Source organism: Crassostrea angulata, chromosome 1 (assembly GCF_025612915.1).
Source record: "Crassostrea angulata isolate pt1a10 chromosome 1, ASM2561291v2, whole genome shotgun sequence".
Classification (NCBI taxonomy): domain Eukaryota; kingdom Metazoa; phylum Mollusca; class Bivalvia; order Ostreida; family Ostreidae; genus Magallana; species Magallana angulata.
The window spans coordinates 22373666-22397883 of record NC_069111.1 but is presented as its reverse complement, the minus strand read 5'-3'; the positions used below and the strand labels follow the sequence as shown (position 1 = coordinate 22397883).

The 24218-nt window shown below is 32.9% G+C and overlaps 1 protein-coding gene across 1 annotated transcript; it reads right to left on the bottom strand.

Moving 5' to 3' along the window:
- Positions 1-13483: 13483 nt before the first annotated feature.
- On the bottom strand, positions 13484-23687 carry LOC128165374 (buccalin-like). Its single transcript, XM_052829845.1, has 2 exons — positions 23524-23687; positions 13484-14879 (listed from the first exon to the last, which is right to left on the bottom strand). The coding sequence occupies exon 2, from the start codon at positions 14854-14856 to the stop codon at positions 14020-14022; it is 837 nt and encodes a 278-aa protein (XP_052685805.1). The 5' UTR covers positions 14857-14879; positions 23524-23687; the 3' UTR covers positions 13484-14019.
- Positions 23688-24218: the final 531 nt, after the last annotated feature.

The following is a 24218-nucleotide window of genomic DNA, read 5'->3' as shown; positions in this document are numbered from 1 at the left end:
TATGTAATGTGTGGAACTGTGGGAACTGTGGAACACTTGACCAGGGGTTTCATCCCCCTATTTTAGACTCCAAAGAGTCTAATATTTAATTTATTATGTTGTAATATGTGAATTTTTGTCAACTGATGGGCTGTATTGCCCAAGGTTGAATTTCTGAATAAATAATACTAAGTAACAAGGGGGAATCTAATTAAATAGTAGGAAAAATCGCTTTTTTCATAAAAACATTATCTGTAACACTTCTGATAAATACATTTTATATACATTTCAATTTCGATAAATGGCCAAAACAATTGTAAAATTGTGAAAATAATTATTTTTACCCCCCTCCAATAATTATAAGCATTCAGAAAATCTAGGTTTTATTGCAATCATAACTGCCAAACCGAAGTTCAAATAACATAATTGCGTTTTCAATGTCTGTAATGAAATAGATATTGCTGTGACTTAATTCAGATCACTTTAGTTTACTCTTGTGACCTTTTTAATTCATACCTTTCCCTGCGTAGACGTCATTAAAAATAATACCTGTAGTATCACGGGTTGAATGGATTAGAAATTATGATAGTAAATGCCATAAAACCATTCCCAATAACCCAGGGTCCAGATCAAATCTACCGACGTTGTGCAATATCTACCTCCATCCATAACACAGTGTGCATATCAATTTGAGATTCATTAATGGCATAGTACTGTTTGAGGTTAGGTGCAAGTATGGTTCTTAACAAGAGTGTGGGAAGAACATTAGCTTAGCTTGTTTCTATCCTTGTTGCAGAACATTGTACCTCCAAATGACGGATTTATTTTTTTCTTTTCTCCATTTTTAGTAGGTATCTTTGTTGAAAACTTAATTTTCATTGAATGTTTGCGCGATGCTGATCTTCATATTTTAATCTAAATATGAAGCAAAATTTTTACGTAGGGATTCCAGTACAAATTGTCATCATAAAGCTCAAGTGAGCTTTAGTGATCACATTTAGTCTGTCGTCCAAATGTCTGTTCGTCTATCCTTAAACTTTTCACATTTCAACATATTTAGAGAACCACTAGGCAAATTTCAACCCAAACTTGACACAAAGCACCCTTAGGCAAAGTGGAATCAAAGTTGGGATAATAAAAATTAATACCACACCTTTTTTCAAAGTGAGAAAACTAGGAAATAATGAAAAATTTTGAAAATTTTCAAAAATCTTCTCAAGAACCATTTGGCAAGAAAAGCTGAAACTTGTGTGGAAGCATCCTCAGGAAGTGTAAATTCAAATTTGTGAAAATCATGACCCTGAGGGTAGGGAGGGGGCAAGAATGGGAAGTCGAATTTTTACATACGAATATATAGAGTAAATCTTTAAAAAATCTTCTTATAAGAAACTAATCAGCCAGAAAAGCTGAAACTTGTGTGGAAGCATTGTCAGGTAGCGTTGATTCAAAGTTGTAAAAATTATGAACTCGAGGGTAGGGTTGGGCCACAATGGGGGTTTACATTTTTTCGTAGGAATATTTAGAGTAAGTCTTTAAAACTCTACTTCTCAGAAACTAATCAGCCTGGAAAGCTGACACTTGTGTGGCAGCACCCTCAGGTAGGGTAGATTCAAACTTATTTAAACCATGATCACTGGTGGTAAAGTTGGGTCACAATTGGCGTGTGTGAATATATATTTAAGAATATAATGTTTCTATATAGAGTTTCTCAAAAACCAACGTACCAGAAAAGCTAAAACTTGCTTGGAAGCGTCCTAAGGTAATGTAGATTTAAGTTTGTTCAAACCACGATCACCTAAAGGGTAGGTTGGTGTCACAATGTGGGTTTGAATCTTTACATAGAAATATATAGAGAGAAACCTTTAAAAATATTCTCTAAAAACAATTTGTCCAGAGAAGCTGTAACTGTAAAAAAAAAGCAACCTCAAATAATGTAAATTTAAATTCGTTAAAATCAAAATCGTGAGGAGTAGGCTGGGGTCACATTTAGGATCCAAAGGAAAACATTTTAATTATTCACAAAAACTGAAATATTATAAAATATGCTTTTCCTTATATGCAAGCATTTTGACATACTGCAGATTCTTAATTGCTTGGCCCCTGGACTATATATAAACAATTGTTTAGGATCTTTTTTAGAACTGTTAGTAGGTACTTGATTATAACCATAAAAATATCCAGGGGGAAAGTGGATTTTTATTTATACATGATCAACATGTATTATACTTCATTGTCCAGATATTTTGTATTATGTTTCCATTAAGCTGATTTTATCATGCTATAACCATAATAACATCCAGGGGGAAATGGATTTTTATTTATACATAATCTACATGTATTGTACTACATTGTCCAGATATTTTGTATTATGACTCCATTAAGCTGATTTTATCATGCCTATTGTTGCTCAGGTTGCTCAGGTGAGCGATGTGGCCTATGGCATTTATAGATAGATATTGACGTTAAAGGCAATAAGGTGCCATAAAATGGTTGCTAAGGGTAACCATTGGAAAGGAAGCGGATAATAAGATGAAAAATGCAGAGTCCTGTCCTCTTGTCTTAATGAATATAAGCTATTATATAAGTAAACCAATATGTTAATTTTGACATAGGATTTTCAAATTACAGAAAAATATTATTTCAGAAATCACTCACTGGAAAATTTCAGTAATTAAAGATATACTAGTAGCTGAGAATTTTAAGATGGGTAATTTTCGACCATTTGTAAATTGAAAATTTTTTGCAAAACTTATTTTTTTCTCGAAAAGCTATAATTTCTGCCATTTTTTACAATCGCCTACAATTTGTCCTCAAATTGAAATAAAATTGTCGTATTAACATCTTTAAACGTTTGTTACCTTGGCAAACGGGACAGCTTATTTATAATTTAAGAGATTCAGCAAAATGCATCATCCTCCGAAAGTGACAATAACTGATAACTCTGCTTTGCCAACGATTTTCTGTATTCTAATAGATCTGATTTTAAGTCAGCTGGCTTAAAAGTTACGATTTTTGCTTAGGGGGATATATTTTTTTTTATATAACTCTTACATGAATTCCAAGCTTGATCATTATTTCATATGTAAATATTCTTGTTTCACTATAAAATTTGCGTTATAGATTGAGTCTTTGGATTCATACCTTCTACATTGAATGCAATCATACGAACATTTCATCAAACTATAAAAGCCATCCCATATTCAAGAATCGAAGTATTCTTGATTAGATCAGACATGTTGTGGCTTATAAATTAATTTCGTTAGATTGTGTCATTGGTATATTTGTTTATTAAAATCAGACATCATAGTAAACATCTTTCGCATAACTAATAACATGTCTCGTATAAATTCTCATCAAGTTCTCAATGGTAGTAAATTTTCGACCAAAAATCACAAGTTGTGAATACATTTACATAGCAATGATATCAAACGTAAACACTTAAACAAAATCACTTGTCACACTGCAGCCCCTGATCATTGAATTAATATTTATCTGCCACCCTCTGTCAGACTCAATAGTAATCTTTTAATAATGCCAACTTATTACATCATACCGTAAGTGAAACATTGAAGCAACAATTCGTCAGCAATGGCTGACACTTTATAAATCCCAAGAGAGGACATACTCCTGGTAAAGCATTAACATCATGTCAATTTGACCAATTTATTCTCTTTTGAAATAACATTGATTGTTTTTTCATATCTATCAACAGCTAAATATGAAATATTTGTATTAGTATTCTGCAAAACGCAATCAGAGTAAAAAAGCAACAAATAAACTATTCAAGCGGTATTTTGAAACTAAGTTTAACAATCTTGCTTGATTTATTATATATCTCATAAAAATCATAATTACAAAATGATCCTATGAAAAAAAAACCTTTAACACTAATAATATTTGATAAAATCAATAAAGATTTTAGTGAACACAGTGTTTTGAACTGTATTAGCCTTCCGGCATCATGCATGATGCACATTAAGGTAAACACTGTAGCAGTGCAATTGCAGTTTATTGGCGTTATAATAGAAATCCATTTTTTTTTACGTGGGGTGTCCTGCTTAATCATCAAAACGACCGTCCCAAAAGATTTACAGGCTAAAACAGGAGTGTATTGGGGTGTGAGCGAATCGGTTTCATAAAAATGTTACGAGGCAGAGGTTAGTCATTTCGCCCCTTCGATTGAATAGTACTTTTTGTTTGTATTTTTTCCCTAGATAGTACGTACATTATTTAGTTGTCATCAGTATTGAAAAAAAAGCAATGGAAGAATTAATTTAAAATAATTTGTATAGGAAATTTTACGAATGACATGGGTAATCATGGTAGACGATATTCTCATGAACAAATACGTGTTTTAGATTGGAAAGACTTTAAATTTTGTATGAATCCCCACAGCTGAATTGAAATCGTACGATATCAATCGAATTCTTACTGAATGTTAAACGTGCTTTGTGAGTTTCACAGTTTCATATGTGGTATACAACGACGTACGTATACATCCTTACACTATTATTGTCGTACATTAATTAAGGATACGTTATTTTTTAAAATTAATCTCGTGAAAACGAGATATAAGAGAGGTTAAGCATTTGAACGTGTACGTGTAATTAGGGGAATCCCCTAGTAAAATGTGTATTACGTCATAATTTTTGCATACCGCGTAAATCTACAAGTTATACAAAACGTGTAGAATCAAAAGTACACGGAGGTGAAAACTTGTAGCATTTTAAAATAAAAATATGGACTTAGTGTTTATCAAACATAATTTTATTGAAAGCAGACGATAAATTGAGGACGACTGTGCTTTGGTTTCATCAGTGAGAGTAAACTGAACTTGTTGAAAATATTAAATCCAATGATTTTACACGTTTGCTTACACGTATAGATTATTAAACATACCTTAAAATTTTGGTACGTTTACGTGTAAACATACTTGTAGCTTCACACGTACCCGTAGACGTACACGTTTAAATGCTCAACCTCTCTATTATCTTGTAATTATCTTGAAAACAACTTATTCTTTCGAGTACAGTGGTCCTTTGATTATTAGCTAATACACTGTATCTTACGGTGGTACATTTAGGACACGTATTATTAGAGAGGTTAAGATTTAAAACGGGTACGTGTACGTGTACTAAGGGAATCACCTAAATTCTTTGCGCTTTACGTCATCGGTTTTTGTGACGACAAGGTATCTACGCATTCTATAAACTTGTAGAGTGTCGTCTACACGTAAGAACAAACTTGTAGCTTTTACAACAAAAATAATCTTCTTGATTGGTGAATATATTCTTGTGATACATAATATAGAGTTTATAGTTTCATTTGCATGTAAATTGATATTAAGAATTTCACCATTTATTTTGAGTTAATTCAGTAAATTCATGTCCAAAAACTGGCTTGAAATTTACGTACACGTTTTTATCCTACAAGTTATGAAATCTCAACTACTAGTAATACATTACAAAACGTGTAAGTGTATTTATAACACACGTACGCGTCGTTTTTTACAAGATACAGTGTAATCTGTCGTTTTCACGAGATATAATTATCCCTGGTATCTTAAAAAAAATATAAATTATGTGCCCTTAATATACCCCCATATTGCCAATGACAACACTTCATAATAAAATATGCTGATATAGTTTGGGATAATTGTTATGATAGAGAAGTTAAACTTCTAGAAGATATTCAAGTAACTGCTGCAAGGATTATATCAGGTCTTAGAAGTAACCCATCCAGGTCAGCTCTATATGATGAATTGGGTATTGATCTACTATCAGATAGAAGAAAGGTTCATAAACTCACATTATTTTATAAAATGGTCCATGGTCTTGCTCCCAAATATCTACAGGATTTACTTATGCCATGTACACCGCAAAATAATTACTCACTAAGACACCAAGATGATTTTAAATTTGTTATACCCCAGATAAAAACAACTGCCTTTATGAACAGTTTTCTACCTTCATCTATAAAATTATGGAATGAATTACCTCTTCGCATTAGAATTTTACCAACTGAGTCTTCATTCAAAACAGCCATAAAAAACATATTCTTTAGAAAGCCAAACAAACTTTATGACTTTGGAAACAGAAAAGCAAATATTATACATTGTCAGATAAGAAATAATGCAAGCAATTTAAATGCTGACCTATTCAATCATTTTTTGTGTGAAAATTCTATTTGTGATATGTGTGGTTATGTATCTGAAAATGCTTATCATTATTTTTTTGTCTGTCCACATTATGATGCACAGAGGCAAGTTTTTATACAGTCAATAAGTAATTTACACTTAGATATCCCCATCTCTCTGGACTTATTGTTATATGGGGACAGTAGTTTGCCTTATAACGAAAATGTTGCTAAATTTAAGATTGTACATGATTATATATTAGCTACCAAAAGATTTAAGTTTTAATGCATTATTCACAGTGTCACTCAAACAGCTGAACTGATAGCTTTCTACAACTATTTTTCATTTTGTACATAAATAATACACCGGTACCAAGCATTTTGATTCTACTTATTTTTTCCTTTATTTTTCTCTACTATATTCTATTGTTACATTGTACCATCAATGTGTTTCAAATTGACTGTTAAAGGAGAGGGCTCAAATAGGCAGATTGCCTGCTGCCCAATCCTATTATGTAATATTTTTTACATAATAAAATATTGTTTAAATTAAATTCATAATAAAATACCGTAGCTGAAGCCAATAATCATGATATTGTTCACCTTAATGTAACAAACATTATAATGCTATCCATCTATAAACCGTTAACGCCCTGGCGATTTAGTTTCTTGCTTCATCTTCAAGTCGTTTCATTTTCTATATTTCAACAGATGACACACCTTTGTTAGCAGGAAGTTCTGCAGAAGGAAATGCGTCGTATTTTCTGGTTTGTTTCTTATTTAGTTCTAATTGACATGCTCTCTGTGTAATCCGGAAGCATATCGTAATTTTTGTCCAATATATCTTTCTTATAACGATCTGTATTCCTTAATTAAATACTCATATTCTTTAAAGGAAAGAAAGACTCCATACTTGCATATATGCATGTAAAATTCTGCGTTTAAACTTGCTGAATTACTCAGTATTTATCCAAGATACTTAAATAATAAATAAATAACAAGGTGATTAACATTGATATGTTCAGTGTGATTATGTGGCATTTACTGGCCGCGGTGATTTTAATTCGAGGCTACCAAGCGCCACCTCGCAATCAACAATATACGACGACCCATCAACATCAGCAATGTGTTTGGTGTAGTACTGTAAGTACTTTAAAAAGATTCAAATATGATGTACCCAGTAGTTCTGGTCTCAAACAAGATGATACTGAGTCTTACTTCAAGTGATATGAGCACAGATTACCAAGGTCAAATGTATGCATACAATGAAACAGTACCACATACTGTTGATAAATGACTTAAACAAAAGACGTATAATGATATGCCAGTTGTAGTACCATACTTTGTGTCTACTCTCCTCCATCCTGCGCTATTCAAAAGCTATTCTAGCCAAAAGCACCAATTTTCCAAGTGTTATTTTTACTAAACCCTAAATAAATATTTTACATTAATAGTTTAAAACTAATTTTTGCTTAACGAATCCAATATATGCGGTATACAGTATATACAGTTACTGTATGGTTGCTTGTATTGTTACCTGTCTGTAACAATAGGTGGTTGTATTTATGATTGTGTTCTGGGGTGAATAAATTAATGATGGGGTAGTTTGATATCAAGCAACCTAATAATAAATTAAGCTATAGGGAAAATTAAAAAAAAATTAACATTATCCATATGAGCATGATTCATGGTCTCGTTTCTGATCACTGATGTATATTATACAAATATTTATTGGCACAAACACAATTACAATAATTGGCAAAGGCCCAATTGATAAACAGGAACATCATTGTATGTTTACAATAACTGCATGTACAGTATATATATTTTTACTGATCTATATAGATCAGTTTAACATTTCCTTAGACTAATTGACATCTGTGTTCAAAGCAGTCATTAATGAATTTAACAGTAATTTTTAAAATAGTATGTATTTCACTATTTAATCAGAAATGTAAAATGTATCTTTTTTATATAAGGCTGCAAACTGAAGTTGAAGCTCTGTTTTATCGTAGAGTTGGACCTCAATATCTCATGTCAGTGATACATGGTTGTCGGCATCTAGTAATCTCAGTGTTGTTAAATACCTGTACATTTTGGTTTTGAATTGGTCTTGATACCCACACCCGCTTGTATGGCCTTGAATTTTGGCAACATTGTGGGAAACAGTACGATGTAAATTAGTAAAAAAAATATGCAATTTCTACCGACCTCAATTGGCTCAATCAATGAAAAGTAAAAGGCATAAGCCCTCAACTGATGTTAAATGTTTAACAAATAAATCAAGTATAAACAATAAAAATAATGTAAATAAAGATTATTAAGTGTTAGAGGATTTTTTAAAGAGAGAGTAAAAGCATGACCTTACCGCTTTACAAACAAATGATAAAAGGGAGGTGCGGTACGCACGCTAATTTAGGAGTGAATGTGTTAGACTTGGAAAAATCCGGAATAACATAAACACTATAAGTAGGTCCTTGGATAAATGTGAATAATATACTAGTAGAGAAGCTAGACTCAGACTACCGCAAAATTAGTGTTTTCGCTTTCTATTGTTTCGCTCATCGCTACACATCCCCTATATATAGGACCGAGAGCACTATTCATGCTTCTCCGCATTCAACCCGAACACGTTGTAGAGGCATCCAGGCATACACATTTCAAAAATCCTTGATCTTGTAGAATGCAACGTATCAAAACAGGTGAGGGATGAAAGTACTAATTTTAATTAGATTAATTTACTGGGTCCTGACTTATCCGAGAAGAGACGATACGATTATTGAAATTCCGTAACATTAATATTTATCAAACATCTTTTCCTTTAAATATGTTTTACAAATTAAATAAAAAATCCAATGACAAAAAACATTTCAATTTCTTTCAAAACCAAAGTTTGTATCAACAATAAATAATTAATATAATTAATAAATTAAATAAGTATTACTTATGGATTTTTAACGATGTAAACATGTTCCTTTGACGTGACTTTGCAAAGAAATACATGTAAGGTACCCATTCAGCCGACCTCTAAGGTCATATTCGTGTTCGTGTAAAAACAGAAATCAAACAGGAACTCTAAATGAATATTTCATGAACTGTCGGAGGCTGAATCCAACTCAAAAAGTGGGTCAAGGTAAAGATCAATCAACGATACACATCTCATGACGATTAGAGAAATGACTGGGAATCTTTTTGTTCATTTGATCTTGGAGGAACGTCATTAAAAAGTGACTACAATTTCTTATTTGTTTTGGGGGGTTGATTTTAATCAACTCTCCTATGCAGTTACTCAGACAAACCGAAAGTGAAACAGAGTTTGGACCTCAGCACAAATCAATGTTGCTGACTAGACTTAGTTCTTGAAAATAATTGATAAATTCGATGTAATGTATGCTAAAGCATTGTTTTTCAAGGAAACTTATTTATAAATACCTTGAAAATAGTCAGATTTTAAATGGTACGAACAATTTAAATATTTTTTGTAGTCGTATGTATTCCTACGTCAGAGTTCAATATAGTCTCGTTCAACTCGACGCTCGGCTGTCTCCGTAAATCCTTGTCGGAGATATACGGTGTCAGCCGAGCGTTTGGTTGAACGAGACTAGAGTTCAATATTGTTTGGATCCATACAATTTTCGAGAAATATTTCTATTACTGATACATAGTTTGATTGAATCAATTTTATCTTCAGATATTATTTAACATGATTTGTGCTGAGGTCTCAACATTCTTATCGAAAAAGTACAAAAATTCATTTATAAAAATGTGCGTAATTCAAATTAGAAACTACATGTACTTGTCATGCAAAATAACATATCATTGATTTTAAAATAAATAAACATCGACAAAATCAACTCCCGTCAGTTCTTCAGTACTTTGCTTAGTAAATGTGGTTTCGTCGTTTCTCGTTGAGCACTTACTTTCGCGGATTTTGTTGTTGAGTGGATACACGAAATCAAAACATCAATCGTTCATCGAAGAAGTAAGAAATACATGTATGACTGTAATTTATATTTGTAGAGCTAATGTTTATGAATTTACGTATCCTCGAGAATGTGCAGATAAAAAATCAACGAAAATCAATGTCTTTGAAATGTATAATACTTCGTAATTCGAGGCTTGATGAGATTGCGATCTTCTCAATATAAAGATATTACACTGTACCGGATAATTATGCCAGGGCCAAGGTGGCATTTTGCACCCGCTAAAGCTGCATGTATCGAAAACTTTAAATATGCATATGCTGAATGATAGATTATTGCATAAAGAGTTTAAAATCACTTTTGTTATTAATGCAGGTGAGATATTTACTTTTAAAAATAAATTCCAGCTGGGAAATAATTTTTCCCGTAGGAAAAAAAAATGTTCATACAGGATATTTTGCATATCCTACTGGAATAAAAGGACTTCCTCTAAGAATTCAAATTCCGATAGTATTTTATCAAAACCCGATATAATCTGATAGCATTAAAATCCGATGGGAAATCTTAATGTCCTAAAGGCTAACTCTACCTGTCTAAATCAAGTTCCTGCAGGAAATACCTTTCTCCTACAGGAAATATAATTTCTATAGGACTTTCTAAAAACCCTATAGGATTTTCAATTTTTCCTGTAGGAAAATTATTTATCCTATGGAATTTATTTTCCTATAAGATATTAATTTTTAAAGGTAAATATCCCACCTGACAGGTGAGTCACACTAAAAACAAAAGTGGTTATATACTCTCTAGATTATGGTCTATCATATGGTATATATTGATTTTTATGAGACTGCAACTTAGCGGGTACAAAAATGCCACCTTGGCACTCGCAATATTATACAGCACAGAGTTACATGTAAACTTCACACCAGGGTGTATTTTTGATTGTTATACTTTCATGTTAAATACTGAAATCTGATTGGTTAAGACGCAGTTAATAATATTTACTATTACCCTCAGCGTTAGCAACGCACTTGGCAACGGGTAACATTAAAAAATGTTACATGCGCGAAAATTATGCGCGTACGGTTCGCTGTAGAATTCACGTTATTCCTATATAAAAGCAGTAAAATTTTCTTAAAAATTTTAAAAAAGACATTCAGTATAACAAAATAAATAGTGCCTGTTTGGGAGGATAACAGTTGAAATTGACACCCCTCGAAAACCATTGTCAACCTCCGCTTCGCGTCGGTTGACAATGGTTTTCTCGGGGTGTCAATTTCAACTGTTACCCTCCCAAACAGGCACTATTTATATAATAGCTCTAGAATAACATTTTTCCATCTTTTAAAATCTAAAGTAAATAATCATTTCAATTATTTTATCACTTGAAAACATTTTTTGTATGCAAAGTAAAAGGTTTTCAAAATTTTCTTCACCTGGGGCTTAAATAATAAACAAACACTATGTATCTAATACCTATAGGTAGCATTGTAGTTCTTGAGAAGAAGATTTTAAAAAAATGTCCTTTATACTTCTGAAGTGAACTGAAGTGCATCTTAAGATTCTAGCATAATGACCTCACATATTGTAGCATCGAAGAATTTTACCTGTATATTTGAATTTTGATCTTTGAACCCATCAAGGGGCACCATATTGGGGAAGAGTTTAACAATTTAGAATCTACATTATTTGAGAATGCTTGCATAGTAATCTCACAAATTATAGCACTGTAGCAATTCCTTTAAGGTATACGTTTACTCAGAATGAAAAAAAATTCACTGATGATAATGAAAAACCATCTATTGTGTGTTATAAACCTTTCATGGTAGTGTTATTTTTCAATTTTAAAAAAGTAGGTCAATTACCTACTTTTTAATTAATGGCAATTGAAATTTTTTTAAAATTTAAGAAAAATTCCTAAAAATTTGAAAAATCTAGTCCGAATTTCCTTTGTTTTGCTAGAAGTCCAACTTTGTTTAAGCCTAATTCCATAATATAGTAAAAATATCGACTGTTATGTCAATAATAATTCATTTCATAAATACGTTATTTGTTTAGAACAAAGTTTACTCCTGACATTAAACTTAACAACAATCCTGATTTGAGAACTCAGACCTTGAGTAAACAACGTTTGAACCCCTGATGGGACCCCAGTATTGTCATTGAGGTTACGCTTTAAATAAATTAAAATCTACACTATCTTAGTATGCTTGCATGGTCGCGTAATTCTTGAGAAGGTGCTTAAACATTTTTTTTATGTTTTCTAGGTTAAAATGTGAACCCCTCCAGGGACCCCAGTATTAGTTCGGGGGTGATGATTTTTTTTTTTTTACATTTAGAATCTACATAATCGTTGAATGTTTGCATAGTTATCTCACAAATTGAAGCCTTGTAATTTTTTAACAGAATTTAAAACATCTTCCCTATATGTTTTCAATGTTAAACTTTGAACCCTTCTTGGGGCCTCAGTGATGGTCTGGGGTTCATGGTTTTCCAAATATAGAATTAACATCATTTAAGGATGCTTGCATAGTGATATAACAAATTTTAGCATTGTAGTGCTCTAGAGGAAGAATTTTAAATATTTCCCCTATTAATTTCTATGTTAGACTTTGAACCCCTCCAGGGGCCCCAAAATAAGTCCGGGGTCACAGTTTTTATAATTTAGAATTTACAGTAGCTTAGGATGTTTGCATAATAATCTCACAAATTGTAGCATTGTAGTATTTGAAAAGAAGATTGACTAAACCTTCTTGGGGCCATAGTATTAGTTCCGGGGTCACGATTTTTAAAATTTAGAACTTTTACTATATATACAACCTTATGTATAAATATTGGCTTTTCTGGTGCATTGGTTATTGAGAGGAAGATTTTTAAAGACACACACCATATTTTCACTGCATCGTAATAACCTCCCTTTTAAAAAGGGTTTTGCCCTTTATATTATCAATTTATAATTCCCTTTCCATTAGGATGCTTTATACCAAGTTTAAATAAATTTGGCCCAGTTTTAGAGAAGAAGTATAATGTTATAAGTTTACAGACAGACAACAGGTGACGAACCTTGAATTCATGTGAGCTAAAAATAAAACCCGTATAAACATGTCCCAGAGATTTTTGTATTTGATAAGGAGATTTATCTTAACACTATATTAAGAGCGCTGGATGGTCGTGGCCATTTTTATACTGTTTTGATCTCCTTTAGTGAAGAGCTCTGTATTTAGATATTTTAAAATTTCCAAAATTAAAAGCTAAAATTTATTGAATTTTCATTTACTTGATAATAGTTTATTGCATACAAATCATATCTAAAAATTTTAGGTAGATCTAATGGTTAATTTGATGTCCATCAAACCTCCTTAAGAACTAAAAGGAGTTTCCGCGACAAAAAATTGATAGAATATATACAGAGAATGATTACCATTCGCTAACGAAAAACAACTTCGTAGTATTTCTTTACAGCTTTATTTCGTATCCTTAGCGTCAACATTGACATCTAACTCAATTGCATTTAGCTAAATTCGAACAAACTATATGGCAATTTTAGGAACGAAAGTGAATTCAATTCATATCACATGACTCGAAATAGATTGTTAATAATAGAATTCGCTTTCTACACATTATATCATTTATGTTTATAAAGAAGATTTGACAAACAATTGCACACATGTAGAAAAATATAGAAATATCCTCATTGTTACGCTGCCAAACCGATACTACCATATAAATGTCCATGAATAAATCAGACTTGCAGATAGATTTAAAAACATTTTTAACCGAGCGTTTATAAATCCAACGAAATCAAATACGTTTGATTTCATTATAGTCCTGTTGTTTTCATGATCCTGTTCCAGACAAAGAAGAATGTTTTAGTGGAAATGTAGTTTATAAGACTAAAAAATCATAACTCTAACACAATTCTGTAGATATGTTAATGCAATAGCTGGACCCTGAAGGCGTCATTGTACGGTTATTACGAAATTTATCTTCGTCCGAGTCTTGCTGCGAAAGAGAACCTATCTATTCCTCTGGTTTGGGTGTATATCGGGCTACCACCTTGCCTATAGTACCAATACGGATATAACCGTTTTTGCTCGAATTTTTCATCCTTGTCAGCTCCTTGAATGTTTTCCTGTGAGTTTCCAAGCGTATCCGCCCGTTTTCCAAGTCCACCGAAAAATCCGTAACGATCGAGTGCTCGTTTTCCGAGACTTCCAAAATATCGATGAGAGTCCAGACGACGTTTCCCAAGATTTCCCATAAAGCTATACTGGTCAAGCTTTCGTTTCCCAAGTGTTCCTACAAACCCATAGCGGTCTAATGCCCGTTTTCCTAGCCTGCCTGCAAATCCATACTGATCTAACTTCCTTTTTCCTAATCCTCCCATGAACGAATATCTATCTAAAGCTCTTTTTCCAAGAGACCCCGCAAACCCGTATTGGTCGAGCGCTCGCTTTCCAAGTCCACCGAAAAATCCGTATCTATCCAAAGCCCGTTTCCCAAGTCCGCCATAAAAACTATACCTATCCAGCCCTCGTTTTCCCAAACTACCAGAGAATGAGTATCGGTCTAGTGCACGCTTTTCCTCTTCTGTGAGGTCGCTTAAGTCATCTGCTGTATCACTGTTTCCGAAATCAACGTCGTCATCTGCAGGTTGTTTAGGTGAAATTTCTGCTTCTTTGTTTAAGAATTTGATATTTTCTAAATGTTTCGTATAGTCGTCATTGTGTGATGAAATATGTTGTGAAACGGTCAACACAAAAACCTGAACAAAACAGAAGAAACCAAACACTGTTGTAGCATAGTTCGTAGACCACATATCCACTGGTCCGAATGAAATATCTGTAAAAAGAATGAATGTATTTTTAAAACAAGTCAATCAGAAAAACCTCAGCCCCCTCGAAAATCTTAGCCGCAATTCTGTTTGTTTCATAATTGCTCAAATTATGGTCATGTAGTAAAGCTCTTCTAAGAGCGTTCCCCTTGCAATGTGCGGTCAAACAATCTTTGATCGATTCTTTAAAGCTCATAAACACCAGACTGTACATGTTTTTTTCTTCTTGAGATTTTGTTTCTGGTTTCTATATTATAAATATTGTTTTATCCTAAGTAACTAAATGTCATTTAATAATTTTTTTCCTGAAACAATAAAGATATTTTTGTTTCTGGTTTCTATGAATGCCAAGAAATATTGTTTTATCCTAAGTAACGAAATGTCATTTCATATATTTTTTTCTAAAACGATATATATATATATATAAATTGCTTTTTAAATTAGCTTGGGTAACAAACGGTCATTTCATTACAAACAGTAGTGAAGACAAGTCAAAGTAAATTACTAAACGAGTACAAAATAATACGAAAGCTTATAACCTGCTGGAGAATGCTTGGGAATCAGATATTCTGTAAATATTTGGAGAATTTTGACAAGGAGCTTCATTGATTTACCATAAGCACGACTTTAATCAATTTGTCACATGTCTAAGTTTTCAACAATACATCGACATACGGTACCGGTAACTTGTCTGTCAATTTGGTTATACAGATTTTTATCAAATATCTTGCAGTACACTCATTTTTGCGCTTTGTTTGCCTATAAAATTGTAAGAACAAACTATAAATGTAAAGTGGAGTCATGGTCCCAACTGCTTGTTAAGTATTAAGGGAGTCCTTTTTCCCAGTGAGCAAAGAGAATGCTCGAGGTCTGTTTGTTTACAAATATTTGCCTACAACATTGATGAGTGCTTTACTCTCTATCGATGGTGTTTTCCAAATAGTGGCAGTGAGTACTAGTGCGAACAAGAGCGTTTAATCAAAATTATGCCCTAGCATTAATTACTGCACCCTGTCTCGCTGTCTTTTTATTGGGTTCACACACACAAAACGACATTTCATTAGGTTAATTGCATCGGATATGAAGGTGTGAGACCAAACAGAAAGCGTATACAATTTCCCTAAAACTTATTAAAATCTGCGACATAGCGATTATAAATATTTACGCTCTCACGTATAATTCTGCAATTTTCTTTTATCCTGGGTTATATCGATGCGAAGATAAAGTAAAAATAAATAATCACACCTACATCTGGTAATTAAATATGGTTTGATTAATAAAGTATCGACTGACACACCGCCATAACCTGAATATCAGATGAAAACCTTGTTATACATTAATAAGGTAAATAAGGTAATACTAGTATTACAATTTCGAAATTAAAATTTTGTCGTTAATTGAGGAGATGAGAGAGAGAGAGAGAGAGAGAGAGAGAGAGAGGGTTGTTGTTGCATCTTTGGTTGCTTGGTTGCTAGAATATCCCATTATCTACAACCACAGTAGGATTTAGGGTTTCGAAAGCTTTGAATATCAGTTAAGTTTATATATAAAGTTTGATGGTATAAAATTACGTTTGAACTTTGTTTCATCAGTTTTACCAATGAATAATTAATAAGTGAAAGTACCAAAATTAAAAAAAAAGAAGGAGAAATCCATTGTAAAACTATCCAATTAAGATCACAATAATGTTATATTGGGTCCGGGTCGTTTTCTCCCCCTGTTATTTGCCGAGATAATTAGTAACTCTACACGATAATAGGCCAGAATCAAATGATAAATTCCGTGAAAAGAAGGGGGAAATTTAACCTCTTCCGTCTTCTAATCACACACTGCTTGGATTCAAAGATATCAGCGGCCTCGGGCGTCAATAAAAGACAGACTCGGCAGTGTGGACAGAGGTTTTCAGTTTAGAGAAGGGCGACTTTGATGTGGTGGGGAAGAGGAGGGACTAAAGGCTTATAATTAGCGCAGAAAAGATAACAAACTCCCCTCCCTGGGCTACATCTGAGTTTCACATGTAAGGTTTCGTAGTGTACTTCGTTAGTTTCGAACTTCATTGAAGTGTAATTGAACAGAATTGTTGAAAAGATCTATTGCAAATAACAATTGAATTGACTTATAGGGGAGATGGCTTTCCCTGAAAATATCTGATTCAAAGTTTTTTTGTTATTTTCGATCGTACATATTTCTTAACTTTTCTAATTTGCGTTTTGAACCTACATGTGTATCAGTTTGCTCTTGAAATTTTATTATTAATCTTCAAAATGGACAAAAACAGCATTTTCTCAGTAAAAGGGTATATGTCTCCATGGTTTTTGGCCTAGATATCCTTCAGGACCGGAGTTTTTCTTAAAAAGATTTTTTAAGGGACACCCTGTCCTTGGGGTCGAATTTTGCAAAAAACCTACAAAAATTTCGGAAACTGATATCTATCATAGTGATCTATATTTACACCAAAACGTGTAAATTCTGGAAAGCTCAGTAGATTAAACCACTAGCTATGTAAAACGTTATGGTTTTTTTGTGCTCTGGTTCGATTCCATCCGTGGAAATACTTTTTCTCTTTTGAATTTAACGGCATAAATAAACGTATTTTCTTTTTTTTTTGCAGAATTGTGCATTTTGTATATCAAGTTTTTTTTTCGATCTTCCTTAAATACTTAATAAATACATGTAAAAGCAATCAACCGGAACTATACCCTTTGTTTGAGGACAAGAATTATTCACTCTTGTGTTATTCAAAAAGCAAACATAACTCATACTGCCCGGACAACAGCTGTGAAACATTTTTTTCAATAACCAGAGGCGGATCCAGCAATTTGGAAAAGGGGGGGTTCCATTTGATGAAAATCAATATGTGCAAGGACTTTTTGAACGTTTTCCTGCGTATACAACTGTATTTAATAAACATTTATCTCATCACTATCTATTTCACAGCTATATCAACATCAGAGTGCACTGCATTATTGAGTGTTTTGCCGTTTTGGTTTAGGTAAGGAAGATTTGCATAATATCTAACCTTAAGAAACCCATGTTTCCAGCAATGAGAAAGTGCGTCTATGCTTGATAGAAAAGCAAAACACTAAGAAACAAAAAATAACTCAGACTGATTACGAGAAACTATAATTATAAAAATGGATATTTTGGTAATTTTTTTTATGTCTTTGATGTTTTTTTAATTCTGAACTATTTAATATCGATTTTGATTTCTATTGATTGCCTTCTTGAATATAGGTCTAAATGATAGGATATGACAAAAGAATGGGGATAATTTATCTGCTGAAAAGATGGTACGTGTGTAATACAATGGTAAAAGCAATTGTCGTCCCAAGGAACTTGATGTGACCTCTGTAATGGGTGCGCTACATCATCCGGACTGGTACAGATGCGAGCATATTTAAAAAAAAGTTTTGAAAAGTTGTGCATTTTCATAATGGTTTACATATAAACCCTTTACAAGGTATATTTGTAACAGAATTTTCAATTCTTGGAAACAAACCAAAAAAGCTTTCTTTTGTGTTTAAAAGTGGGTATGAAGGTAGCTAGCATTCCAGAAAAATAGCATAATCCGCAAAAGTGGGTCATGTAATTTTCTTTGTATTTTTCGTATGAAACGAAGTAAAACTCATCTATTATGATTTTTTAGGTTAATTAACTAAACAATACATTTGAAAGCGGCTTTTTTTAAAGTAAAACGAATGCGTGTACTCGTACTTGAACGTCGCTTTACTCGATGGCTTGTGAGTTCAAAACTGTATGAACTATATTCGATTTTTTTTTTTAAAGAAATAGAGTAGAAAATACATTGTAGATGTTATTATAAATCTGTGATACTGCTTAATTTTATGTATTTTTTCTTTAATTTTCCACATGTTTACTCAGTGTAGTAAACACCGGATGCTGAAGGGGAGTACAATATACTTTATTTCGATAAAAAAAATCGATAGGGTTTTTACATATAAGAACAAAATTATGGGACGTAGTACGAAATTCTTTAAATAAGCAAATTTAAAAGCATTTATTTGAGATAATTACAGTATTTCTATTATAAATGGGAAAAATTGCCTTTAAATAGGCATTAAACGTTTTTAAAAAAAATCATATGTCCCAGAGAAAGGGGGGGTTCCGACCCCCGGAACCCCCCCTCTGGATCCGCCAATGATAACTATACATTATGAGAACTAGAACCTAAGAGTTTACAGAGTATGACCGAAATTCATGAAGTAGAACGGAAATCGGTATGTTTTTTTTTTTTGCAAAGACAGAAAACAATACCGGTCCTAATGGTCAATTCAATTGTTATTCGCAATAGATCCTTTATTGAGACAAATGATTACGGCATTTAAATGAAACGTGCAATAGTGCGTATGTAAATAAACTATTGGACTGTCTGCAACGTGAAATAAAAAGTAAGTACTTCTTTATTTAACATGTTTGTTGCCACTAAGAGAAACTAAGACCTCAACAATTATCAGTGTTTAATAAATGCAATTTTCTTATTAGGATTTGAGTTGAGGACTGAGTTTAGTGATTTGAAAATTGTGATGACAGTGGGCCTGGCCAATTAGTGTACACAAGATAGAACTTGCATGTATTATAGTGTATAGAAATATACTTTTTGGGGGACCATTCTATGGTTTACTAGCCACAGCTATTAAAATTTAAGATCTGGCGGATCAGATGAACAACTTGCATAGCTACTCCACTCCGCATCTAATATTAAAAGCCTGTGTGCACTTCTTGACTCAGCTGTCTTCTGGTTCTCTAAGTAAGTAGTATTGGGACCAATCTCTCTCAGAGGCTCTTGTTTTTATTGCCCGGCATAAAAGAACCGATTTGTAAACCGAAACTGAGCATGGTTGTTAGAATTTCCCAAGGGTACTTAACCATCCAAAGAAGCGTTTGACTAATGTTTATCGGTATTGACACAACTTTTCACGACTTAGAGGTTCGGTGATTCCAGTGTTAGGAGAATGAAAATAGACGTACAACTGTCATACTCTCTGTGTGCCTTTTAAAATTTTTTTTCAGGCGGGCGGACTTGTAAATGAAGTAAAGAATGTTGCAATTAACATTTAAATTTTTTTTTTTAGTTCAAGTTCGACGTAAATGCTACGGAATTTACTCTTGAAACTTTTATAATAACCTTTCTCAGAAAAAAAAAATTCTTTGATTTTTATTGGATACAATTCTTGAGCATGCAAGCGAAGAGATCGTGAAGTGATTATTATTGAACATGTAAATAATATTTTAGAATCCGACTGAGTAGGTTCGTTAATTATCGAGAGGGGAGGTAAACGATACGGGTATATATTTTTTACTTCAATAAATCAAATAATTTGAAGGAAATATCCACGCTCTAATAACATCAAATCATCTGATTCGTATATGATTTTTTCATATTAATGTTTAACTTACAACCATGCATGCGCTATAATGCCTAATTTGACGTAAATATTTAATAAGTTGAATTCATATAAGTACTCTATTTTCATAAAGAATAGTAGCATCGAAAACTGCATCATTTTTACGCAAACAGTTAACATGTAAGTTGACATAGATAAATGATCGAGACCACTACAGCTTAGACCTTTAAAATCTGCTCTATTTAAGCATGAGTGCAACAGGTTTTGAGGAGTAAAACGAAATGAATTTTAACTTCATTGCAAATTAAGGGAAACTGATAGAATTTCCCAGCATCGTGTCTCGTTTTAATTTTAGTTTTGGAAAAGTATTACTCTTTGTGAAAATAAATTTACAAAAACAGTGAATCAAACAGGCAATACAATAATGGAAACATAACTACTGGTCATTAATCAATATATGACTATTACTTATGACAATCAGTAGGCAGTAGTTCAGAAATATTCTCGTCCTTTCTATCAAAATGCTTTTAGAATATGCATATTTCACGGGGTTTAAACTTTAAGAGTAAGTTTAGATATATAGTTTATGAGCGTATATTTTCGTCAAAATGGATTCATAGTTGATAAATCTATTCATATTTTAAAAAGTTCGATGAAATCTTGACAATTGTCCTTTAACATCAACTTAGAGAGAGAGAGAGAGAGAGAGAGAGAGAGAGAGAGAGAGAGAGAGAGAGAGAGAGGGAGAGAGAGCGCACAGGGAGAGAGAGATTGGAGTAGCTCAGTTGTCGATGCCGTCGTTTGACATCCAGTGGTCACCTTAAGTGTGAGAGATTTGTTGATACAATTTATCACATCTGTCCCGTCGCTGCGACATTTTCTCGATTTAACCAAAGACTCTGCGAACGGCAATCAATCACATGGTGTTCAGATTCCCAGCATTTCCAACAGAGAGGAGGGAAAGGAAGGCTCGGGTAAACCCAGAAATAAACTCAACCAAGTCCCAACTATACATTGATATATCAATTTTGATAATTAAGGCTGAACAAATTTTTTTTTTTCTAATTAATGTAATGCACAATTATTACAATAGCTAAGAATTCTACCTGTATTAAATTTAGCTCAAAGGAACTGCAATAAAACAATGACTGTTTTATCCTGGTTTGCTTGCTCGTCCAATTTGTAATTTCTAACTTTGTACAATCGAAAGATTAACAATAATTTCCCCTGTTTAACATCACCATTAAATGACACCCCCCTCCCCTTTGCCAAAAAAATTTTCGAAGTAAAATATCGTAAAAAATGGCCTTTAAAAGAGAACATAAATTATGATATCTTTGTAACGCTATTTGATTTGTTATGTGAATTAATTAATACAAGCAACTTTTTCACAAAGCTACGTTGAAATGCACTTTCAATGTGCATTGCGTTTGTGTGCATTCTTAATTTATTATTCAAGAACACAGATCGTTCTGACTTTGTACTTACTGATAGAAAATTGAATATTTATGAATGAATTCAATAGCTACGAACTTAGCAAAAAAAAAAAAAAAAAACCAAACTGAGATGGGTTAGCTTTTATAATACGCTGTCTCGGTTTCATTTATAAAGCTTTAACTGTCCCAAACCCAGATAACACGATTACAAAATTTGTAAACCTTCATCATATGCACGCTTTGCTCTTGTTACACGTGTTAAAGATCCTTCCGTCAGTTGGATGCTTTTGATGTGCAGACAATGAATAGGATACTCGGTTAGTTTGTAGTTGTGGTTAGTTTACATTTCTAGGGTTGTTAATGGATTGTTGAGGGAAGCGGTACTCCATTAACAACAATTAACTCCTTGTAGATAGAGATTGAAAAGGAAAAATATCCCTACCAATTAATAATTACTTTGATATCGATAGATTCCGTTTTGCAAAAAGACTTTACAAACTTAAGAGTGTTCAATGGTCGTGGACATTTTTTGAATGCTTTAAACTCCTTAAGAAGAAAGGCTCTTTTTAAAAATATAGGACAATACTAAAATTCAAATGGTAAACCATATGGATTTTTTAACTAAATAATTGCAGTTTATATCTATACAAATTATATTTTAAAATTTAAGGTAGATTTGATAGTATATTAGTTGACCATCCACTGGCATCCAACCTTTTTAAAAGCAACATGTATAAACATACAGCCAAACAAGTTCCCAAGCAAAATATATTCTTTAATTTTCGGTTCAAAGAATTGACGAAATTAGAGAAAGTAGTCTCTAATAGAATAGGAAAGGAGGGGGAAAACGGTGGTTATTGACGTCCGTAATTGTTTTGTCGAGCTCTTTGTGACAACAGACATCTCTGATGACTTGTAAAGATCTTCAAACGTCTTTGAATGACCTGAAGGCAGCCCTAAACGACTCCAATATTTATCACAATTAGAGTAACGACAACGGGAAATGAAAATCTTCAACACTGTGGCTGTGGGTGCAAGAAGCAAAATCTTTATCTAACAGAGGGAGTGGGGGGGGGGGGGGGGGAGAACATCACTTCGTTTTGGTCCATGAACTCGGTAAGGGTTGATATTTAATAATTTACACGTCCTATCGCTGCAATATTTTTGCATGGTTCTGATTTGGCCAAAATGGAATGCTATTTTGGTTCAATTAAAATCACATATGTACAATTTCCAAAACATATTTGGAATTAAACTAGCTTTTTATGAGACCAGAGTCATGGACTTGATAGAATATTTGGTTTTATGCACATGATCATAAATATGTTTGTTAGGAACCCATTAGCATGATGTACGACATTTGTTTCCATAAAAGTTGGTAAAATCTCTGCGTCTTCGGATTTAAATTACATCTTTTGACATCCATTAACATGTTTTCCCAATGTCAAACCAAATAGTCGAAAATCGGTATTACGTAAAAATGAAGAGCATTGTCAACAACAAATATCTCAGTAACAGAATTGAATAGCCACGAGTTCTAAAAAGAAATTCCCAGTAGAATGCAACCATTATTAGAGTACTATTAACTGTTTCCCCTGTTTTGTCACCATTTTCATTATATGATAAAAGAAATGACACGTCCCAATTGCAAGTCCAAAACGAATTCATTTCTTGCAGGCTTCTTTAAAAAAATGGTTATATTCATTTTTGTAAGACTTGACATAGCTTCATATGAACACATACGTTAATGTATATAGGATTATTTATCTACGTATTTTCTTCTTATTTTCTACAAGATAAATGCAACAAATGGACATCTAAATAATCACTATTTTCTCTCTGTTCCCTACCTTATGAAGTCCTCTTGTTGGAGAAAAAAACACACCGACGTGTATGCGAAGTTATCCCAGGATCAAAATAGTTCCCTCCAAAAGCCAAGCTGTACTCAACTTATCTAGTATTATTATTATTTTTTTACACCGACAATATTTTTAAAAGTTTCACATCCAACGTCGAATGCTTTCGATTTATATTGGGAAAAAAAGCAAGGGGAGGGCGATTCAAAATCGATCCTACCTAGGGCGCCAATAGTGGAGAGAAATTGTCAATCAATCGAAGTCAGGGAAACACGTAAATAGCATCTCCCCCGTAAAGGAGGCGGATACTTCAGCGATAACCCCATTGCATGCAGTAATGAATAATAGGTAATTCGATTATTAACAGACATTGAGTATTTGATACCTCTTCAGCAACGAAATAGAGTGGAGTGGTTGGCATTTGATTGGATCTTCGTGTTTCTCCCTTTGATAGTCGGTTCTGTTACAGATTGATCTCAGCATAAGTATTTGGTAAAAAAAAATATGAACATGTACTTGTTTATTTATTTATTTATTTATTGGGGGGTGGCAGTGGTCCAAGATATTTGCTAAATTATAGACAAAATAGAAAGATATTTCGATTTTTGATTTGAAAAAACGAATACACTAGGTAAACTGCTACAAAAATATCGTTCACGTTATGTAACAAACAGCGATTGCAATCTTTC

Coding starts and splice junctions, on each gene's coding strand:
- LOC128165374 (XM_052829845.1), bottom strand. CDS start 14,856: ATGTGGTCTACGAACTATGCTACAACAGTGTTTGGTTTCTTCTGTTTT.